Source organism: Aegilops tauschii, chromosome 4, assembly GCF_002575655.3.
Source record: "Aegilops tauschii subsp. strangulata cultivar AL8/78 chromosome 4, Aet v6.0, whole genome shotgun sequence".
NCBI classification, from domain to species: domain Eukaryota; kingdom Viridiplantae; phylum Streptophyta; class Magnoliopsida; order Poales; family Poaceae; genus Aegilops; species Aegilops tauschii.
In genome coordinates this window covers 407,745,092-407,753,925 of record NC_053038.3, presented here as the reverse complement: position 1 = coordinate 407,753,925, position 8,834 = coordinate 407,745,092, and the positions used below count along the sequence as shown (strand labels likewise).

The window sequence follows — 8,834 nt, the reverse complement described above, 5'->3', positions numbered from 1 at the left end:
GTCTACGAGGGTACATGTACACACTCTTCCCGCTCGTTGCTATGCTTCTCCTAGATAGATCTTGCGTGATCGTAGGAATTTTTTGAAATACTACGTTCCCCAACAAGCCGAGCTTCATCGCCGGCGAATTAAACCTGGTGTTTTTTGCGTCGCATGTGGGCGGGAGGAGACGGTGCTGCACCGTTTCTGGACCTGTCAACACTCGGCGCTGTTCTGGCAACTTCTTCACTCGGAAAAGGGAGTTTTGATGGCGATCCCGCCAAGGCCGATCGACTCTCCGAGTGCTCTAGCTCGCTGGCTACTCGGGTGGTTCAGATGATGAAAGGGCGGCGATGATCCAAGCAACCTATGGGCTTCGGTTGGCGCGAAACGAAGCAAGGGACGGTAAAAAGATAGCTTCCCCACATGAAATCATGGGAACGGTCCTGACTCACATGAACGAATGGAAGGCGGCTCATGCAGGAAGTGCACGCCCGGCGGTGCAACCTCTCAAGCAAAAATGGCGCCCCCTGACGACGATTGGCTGAAGGTGAATTCCGACGGGGCCGTGTCGAAGGGTGGCGACAAAGGAGGAGCTGGAGCTGTTATCAGGGACCATGACGGCGCATTCAGAGATGGGCTCTGTCACTTCATCCGCGGTACTGCTGACCCTCAATCGATGGAGATATTGGCCTGCAAGCGAGCTCTTCAAGTGGCGCAGGAGATAAACGCCGAGAGGGTGCATGTTGAGCTTGACTCTCAGTGTGTGGTACGGATGCTAAACAATCCACACAAGGAGATGTCCAGTGCTAGGCCGTGGATACAACAACTTAAAGTGACGCTTGCTTCTTTCTCTGAGTTTAGAGTGTCGTGGATTCATCGCTCTGCAAATGTTGCAGCACATAGATTTGCTAGAGTTGGTATTGGTGATGAACTTTGTAAGGTTTGGTTAGGGGTTACCCTAGACTTTGTGCTAGACGTTATTTCAGACGAGATTCCGAACGCTTATGATTGAATAAAGCGGCAACATTGATCCTAAAAAAAACCAAGTTCTGTATACGAGCTCGGCCGCCATTGGCATTTTTCGATTCGCGCTGTTTGGGAACGGCCTTAGTTTTTTTTTTTTTTTTTTGAGAAGGTTTGTTTAGACACTTTTTTTTAGAAGGTAATGGCCTGAGCTAAGAAGCAGTGCCCCGTCCGCTCGTGGCAAATGAGCTGTGGGCTTTTTTGTCTATGGCGGCCATGCAGGCCGAGATGTGCTGCAGGCCTGCAACTAATCTGCTCTAAATTGAAATATGTTGCCTTCGCAAAAGGAAAAGCATTGAAATCTGTTACGCCTTTTTATCGTACACAAATTGGCACGGATTTCTCGCCTGAACTAAAGCGCCACTACCAGCACCGCTACGGCACCAAACTCGCGCGTACATGGGCGATGGCTGGCACGAGGTGGACACGACACTGGGCGTTAGTCGTGCGTCCCTCCAAATTCTCAACGAACTCCGATATCTCCTCCCGAGTTCCCACCTAATGGCCCTCTCACACCGTACACGTCTGTATAAAGCACCATTCAAAAAAGGCGTAGTATCTGCCGAATCACCTCACTAATCTTCCAGCTGCAGCTCCCACACGTTCTGTCCAAGCGATCGATCGTCCGCAGCCTGTCCAACCGGCTCCTTCTAGCTCGATCGAGGCACGCCATTGCCATGGAAGCCGCACGGATCGCGTCCTTTCTGCTCCTCCTCGGTACGTCTGCGAGTTCTTGGTTAGACGAAGTTCATCAGGTTGTTGTTGCATTCGCGCTAACGTGTGTCTGCATGGTAACGTCTCCGCGCAGGGGTCGTTTGGTCACGCGCACAGCCCGGCGCCGAGGCGGCCGGCACGACGGTCTTCACGCTGCGCAACAACTGCACCTTCACGATCTGGCCGGCCACATTGTCCGGCAACAGCGTCGTCGCCGTCGGGGGCGGCGGCTTCGAGCTCGCGCCCGGCGCCAACGTGTCGTTCCCCGGCCCGACGGGCTGGTCCGGCCGGCTCTGGGCGCGCACCGGCTGCGTCGCCGCGGAAACCGGCGCGTCCCTCGCCTGCGCCACGGGCGACTGCGGCGGGGCCGTGAGTTGCACCCTCGGCGGGGCGCCCCCCGTCACGCTCGCCGAGTTCACCCTCGGGGGCGCCGACGGGAAGGACTTCTACGACGTGAGCCTGGTCGACGGGTACAACGTGGGCATCGGCGTGGCGGCCACGGGCGCCAGGGTGAACTCCTCGACGTGCGGCTACGCCGGGTGCGTGGGCGACGTGAACGCGCTGTGCCCCGCGGAGCTGCAGGTGGCCGGAAAGGAAGGGGACGAGGAGGGGATGACGGTGGCGTGCCGGAGCGCGTGCGAGGCGTTCGGGACGGCCGAGTACTGCTGCACGGGCGCGCACGGCGGGCCGGACAGCTGCGGGCCGACCAAGTACTCGAGGCTGTTCAAGGCGGCGTGCCCCGCCGCCTACAGCTACGCCTACGACGATCCCACCAGCACCTTCACCTGCGGCGCCGGAGCGCAGTACCTAATCACCTTTTGCCCCGCGCAGCAGTAGTCGTTCGATTTTGGCTAGTAGTGTCATTCATTCATCGTTATTGTGTCTCGATTTTTTTTACGGTGTCTCGATTTTGGTTAGTATCGTTCATCCGAATTACCAGATGTTTATTGGTTTGGTCGTGTCAATATGTATGCTTTTCATTCATTAATTTAATTTCTAAAAAGAGAAGTATGTTTTTGATTCATCTCGACTTTGCACAAAATAGATGAATTTATTTGTCACATGGTTTGATGAATTTTTTTCTCATGGTCTAGTGCACTGCTTCCAGAGATTTTCTTTTTTTAGAATCTCCAGAGACTTTTCTCTGCTTGTATAAATCCCGGGAAGAGAAGTCGGCCCATGAACAAAACGAACGGGACGGGCCATCTCAGTCCATTCCAACAGCGTGTACACGTGTTGTGACAGGCTGACAGCCCAAAACAGATTTTCTTTTTTATAAGAATCAAAACAGAGATGTTCCTGAAGTACGTCCATGTTTTCTTTTGACTAGCAAACTTTGCCCCTGCGTTGCACCGGGAAAAAAAATAGCACACACCCACTATTTGTGTCATCGATTATCCTTCTTCCCACCGTCTTAACGGTGGCTGGGTGTCCATCTAATCACAACACGTCAGAACGTGGTCAATTCTAAGGCGATAAGCTTGACCACCGCATGGCACACGACTCTTCAATGCATTTCGGGGAGAACCAGCTAGCTCTGGGTTCAAGTGGCTTGATTTGTGCCAGCGTAAGGAAATGTTTAAAACTTTAACAACCAACCGCGTTGAGTTCGATGTAGGGCCGCCATCCATGAGCTAGTACCTGCACCTGGTCCATCCATCGTCCATCATACTGTGGGAGGGGGGGAGAGGGTCATGCATGTGTTCTCGTATGCTTCCTTAGGGTCCGATCACTGCCATGTGGCTATCGTTCTATCATACCACACATGCACACAGCTCGAGGTTCAGGGGCTAGGCTCGAATCTTCGCCTCCAACTTTTTGGCTTGGCTTCTCCTACATTCGCCCCCCTCAGCTTAAACAAATCTGAAGCCCAAATCTATCTTCCAGCCCATCCGAGCCTTCTCGAGCCACTCGACCCATTGGCAAGGAAACCTAGCGGCTCATATTTCCACGGTTCAAACTTCAGACTTGAGATGTCTAACACATAGCATTGGTTCTTACCAAGATGAAACAGGGAGATAAAACCAAGCTAAGCATATATTCTTACTAAGAGCAAACAGGGGATATCATTCTTTTCATTGAAGAAAAGGGGGCATCATTTTTTCTCCTATAAAGAACAAGGGATATCATTTATAACTACCAAGATGTATCATTGAAATGATACTTAAACATTACAAATTATTACAGGTGAGTCAATTATTCGAGTATTGGCCCAGCAAAGGAAAACCTTTAGAACAGCTACACCTCTACACCACAAATAAGATCCATGTTGCTTTTATCGCAATCCATGTGATGAAGGTGTTTCCTGTATTACAACTTCTTTTAGTCATAATACTGTTGGGTATCGTAGCATAATTTTAAAAAAATTCCTACGCTCACCAAGATGCATCTATGGAGTCTACTAGCAACGAGGGGAAAGGAGTGGATCTACATACCCTTGTAGATAGCGAGCGGAAGCGTTCCAATGAACGTGGATGACGGAGTCGTACTCGCCGTGATCCAAATCACCGATGACCGAGTGCCGAACGGACGGCACCTCCGCGTTCAACACACGTACGGTGCAGCGACGTCTCCTCCTTCTTGATCCAGCAAGGGGGAAGGAGAGGTTGATGGAGATCCAGCAGCACGACGGCGTGGTGGTGGATGTAGCGGGTCTCGGCAGGGCTTCGCTAAGCTTCTGCGAGAGAGAGAGGTGTTGCAGGGGAGGAGGGAGGTGCCAAAGGCTGTAGGTTGCTGCCCTCCCTCCGCCCCTTTATATAGGCCCCTGGGGGGGGGTGCGCCAGCCCCAAGAGATGGGATCTCAAGGGGGGCGGCGGCCACAAGGGGGGGAAGGGGTTGCCTTGCCCCCCAGGGCAAGGGGGAACTCCCCCTAGGGTTCCCAACCCTAGGCGCATGGGGGGAGGCCCAAGGGGGGCGCCCCAGCCCACTAGGGGCTGGTTCCCTTCCACTTTCAGCCCACGGGGCCCTCCGGGACAGGTGGCCCCACCCGGTGGACCCCCGGGACCCTTCCGGTGGTCCCGGTACAATACCGATAACCCCCGAAACTTTCCCGGTGGCCGAAACTGGACTTCCTATATATAATTCTTCACCTCCGGACCATTCCGGAACCTCTCGTGACGTCCGGGATCTCATCCGGGACTCCGAACAACTTTCGGGTTTCCGCATACATATATCTCTACAACCCTAGCGTCACCGGACCTTAAGTGTGTAGACCCTACGGGATCGGGAGACATGCAGACATGACCGAGACGCCTCTCCGGTCAATAACCAACAGCGGGATCTGGATACCCATGTTGGCTCCCACATGTTCCACGATGATCTCATCGGATGAACCACGGTGTCGAGGATTCAATCAATCCGTATGCAATTCCCTTTGTCAATCGGTATGTTACTTGCCCGAGATTCGATCGTCGGTATCCCAATACCTTGTTCAATCTCGTTACCGGCAAGTCTCTTTACTCGTACCGCAATGCATGATCCCGTGACTAACGCCTTAGTCACATTGAGCTCATTATGATGATGCATTACCGAGTGGGCCCAGAGATACCTCTCCGTCACACGGAGTGACAAATCCCAGTCTCGATCCGTGCCAACCCAACAGACACTTTCGGAGATACCCGTAGTGCACCTTTATAGTCACCCAGTTACGTTGTGACGTTTGGCACACCCAAAGCACTCCTACAATATCCGGGAGTTGCACGATCTCATGGTCTAAGGAAAAGATACTTGACATTGGAAAAGCTCTAGCAAACGAAACTACACGATCTTTTATGCTATCCTTAGGATTGGGTCTTGTCCATCACATCATTCTCCTAATGATGTGATCCCGTTATCAATGACATCCAATGTCCATAGTCAGGAAACCATGACTATCTGTTGATCAACGAGCTAGTCAACTAGAGGCTTACTAGGGACAGGTTGTGGTCTATGTATTCACACATGTATTACGATTTTCGGACAATACAATTATAGCATGAATAATAGACAATTACCATGAACAAAGAAATATAATAATAACCATTTATTATTGCCTCTAGGGCATATTTCCAACAGTCTCCCACTTGCACTAGAGTCAATAATCTAGTTACATTGTGATGAATCGAACACCCATTGCGTCCTGGTGTTGATCATGTTTTGCCCTAGGGAGAGGTTTAGTCAATGGATCTGCTACATTCAGGTCTGTATGTACTTTACAAATATCTATGTCTCCATTTTGAACACTTTCACGAATGGAGTTGAAGCGACGCTTGATATGCCTGGTCTTCCTGTGAAACCTGGGCTCCTTCGCAAGGGCAATAGCTCCAGTGTTGTCACAGAAGAGAGTCATTGGGCCCGACGCATTGGGAATCACCCCTAGGTCGGTAATGAACTCCTTCATCCAGACTGCTTCCTGTGCTGCCTCCGAGGCTGCCATGTACTCCGCTTCACATGTAGATCCCGCCACGACGCTTTGCTTGCAACTGCACCAGCTTACTGCTCCTCCATTCAAAATATACACGTATCCGGTCTGTGACTTCGAGTCATCCAGATCTGTGTCGAAGCTAGCGTCGACGTAACCCTTTACGACGAGCTCTTCGTCACCTCCATAAACGAGAAACATATCCTTAGTCCTCTTCAGGTACTTCAGGATATTCTTGACCGCTGTCCAGTGTTCCTTGCCGGGATTACTTTGGTACCTTCCTACCAAACTTACGGCAAGGTTTACATCAGGTCTGGTACACAGCATGGCATACATAATAGACCCTATGGCCGAGGCATAGGGGATGACACTCATCTCTTCTATATCTTCTGCCGTGGTCGGGCATTGAGCCGTGCTCAATTGCACACCTTGCAATACAGGCAAGAACCCCTTCTTGGACTGATCCATACTGAACTTCTTCAATATCTTGTCAAGGTATGTACTCTGTGAAAGACCAATGAGGCGTCTTGATCTATCTCTATAGATCTTGATGCCTAATATATAAGCAGCTTCTCCAAGGTCCTTCATTGAAAAACACTTATTCAAATAGGCCTTTATACTTTCCAAGAATTCTATATCATTTTCCATCAATAATATGTCATCCACATATAATATGAGAAATGCTACAGAGCCCCCACTCACTTTCTTGTAAACACAGGCTTCTCCATAAGTCTGTGTAAACCCAAACGCTTTGATCATCTCATCAAAGCGAATGTTCCAACTCCGAGATGCTTGCACCAGCCCATAGATTGAGCGCTGGAGCTTGCACACTTTGTTAGCATTCTTAGGATCGACAAAACCTTCCGGCTGCATCATATACAACTCTTCCTTAAGGAAGCCATTAAGGAATGCCGTTTTGACGTCCATCTGCCATATCTCATAATCATAGTATGCGGCAATTGCTAACATGATTCGGACGGACTTCAGCTTCGCTACGGGTGAGAAAGTCTCATCGTAGTCAACCCCTTGAACTTGTCGATAACCCTTAGCGACAAGTCGAGCTTTGTAGATGGTCACATTACCATCTGCGTCCGTCTTCTTCTTAAAGATCCATTTGTTTTCTATGGCTCGCCGCTCATCGGGCAAGTCAGTCAAAGTCCATACTTTGTTTTCATACATGGATTCTATCTCGGATTTCATGGCTTCTAGCCATTTGTCGGAATCCGGGGCCGCCATCGCTTCTTCATAGTTCGAAGGTTCACCGTTGTCCAACAACATGATTTCCAGGACAGGGTTGCCGTACCACTCTGGTGCGGAACGTGTCCTTGTGGACCTACGAAGTTCAGTAACTTGATCCAAAGCTTCATGATCATCATCATTAACTTCCTCCCCAGTCGGTGTAGGCACCACAGGAACATTTTCCCGCGCTGCGCTACTTTCCGGTTCGGAAGGGGTGACTATCACCTCATCAAGTTCCACTTTCCTCCCACTCAATTCTTTCGAGAGAAACTCCTTCTCCAGAAAGGACCGTTCTTGGCAACGAAGATCTTGCCTTCGGATCTGAGGTAGAAGGTATACCCAATAGTTTCCTTAGGGTATCCTATGAAGACGCATTTTTCCGATTTGGGTTCGAGCTTTTCAGGTTGAAGTTTCTTGACATAAGCATCGCATCCCCAAACTTTTAGAAACGACAGCTTAGGTTTCTTCCCAAACCATAATTCATACGGTGTCGTCTCAACGGATTTAGACGGAGCCCTATTTAAAGTGAATGCGGCAGTCTCTAAAGCATAACCCCAAAATGAGAGCGGTAAATCGGTAAGAGACATCATAGATTGCACCATATCCAATAGAGTGCGATTACGACGTTCGGACACACCATTTCTCTGAGGTGTTCCAGGCGGCGTGAGTTGTGAAACTATTCCACATTTCCTTAAGTGTGCACCAAACTTGTGACTTAAATATTCTCCACCACGATCTGATCGTAGGAATTTTATTCTCCTGTCACGTTGATTCTCAACCTCACTCTGAAATTCTTTGAACTTTTCAAAGGTTTCAGACTTGTGTTTCATTAGGTAGACATACCCATATCTACTTAAATCATCAGTGAGAGTGAGAACATAACGATATCCTCCGCGAGCCTCAACACTCATTGGACCACACACATCGGTATGTATGATTTCCAATAAGTTGGTTGCTCGCTCCATTGTTCCGGAGAACGGAGTCTTGGTCATCTTACCCATGAGGCATGGTTCGCACGTGTCAAATGATTCGTAATCAAGAGACTCCAAAAGTCCATCTGCATGGAGCTTCTTCATGCGCTTGACACCAATGTGACCAAGGCGGCAGTGCCACAAGTATGTGGGACTATCGTTATCAACTTTACATCTTTTGATATTCACACTATAAACATGTGTAACATCACGTTCGAGATTCATCAAAAATAAACCATTGACCAGCGGGGCATGACCATAAAACATATCTCTCAAATAAATAGAACAACCATTATTCTCAGATTTAAATGAGTAGCCATCTCGAATTAAACGAGATCCAGATACAATGTTCATGCTCAAAGCTGGCACTAAATAACAATTATTGAGGTTTAAAACTAATCCCGTGGGTAGATGCAGAGGTAGCGTGCCAACGGCGATCACATCGACCTTGGAACCATTCCCGACGCGCATCGTCACCTCGTCCTTTGCCAGTCTCCGTTTATTCC

At 49.6% G+C, this 8,834-nt stretch overlaps 2 protein-coding genes across 2 annotated transcripts; both read left to right on the top strand.

Moving 5' to 3' along the window:
• The first annotated feature begins 499 nt into the window (after window positions 1-499).
• LOC109733301 (uncharacterized) lies at window positions 500-994 on the top strand. Its single transcript, XM_020292495.3, has one exon. The coding sequence runs from the start codon at window positions 500-502 to the stop codon at window positions 992-994; it is 495 nt and encodes a 164-aa protein (XP_020148084.3).
• A 459-nt stretch (window positions 995-1,453) lies between these two features.
• On the top strand, window positions 1,454-2,743 carry LOC109733259 (pathogenesis-related thaumatin-like protein 3.5). Its single transcript, XM_020292455.3, has 2 exons — window positions 1,454-1,722; window positions 1,814-2,743. The coding sequence occupies exons 1-2, from the start codon at window positions 1,683-1,685 to the stop codon at window positions 2,554-2,556; spliced, it is 783 nt and encodes a 260-aa protein (XP_020148044.1). The 5' UTR covers window positions 1,454-1,682; the 3' UTR covers window positions 2,557-2,743.
• Window positions 2,744-8,834: the final 6,091 nt, after the last annotated feature.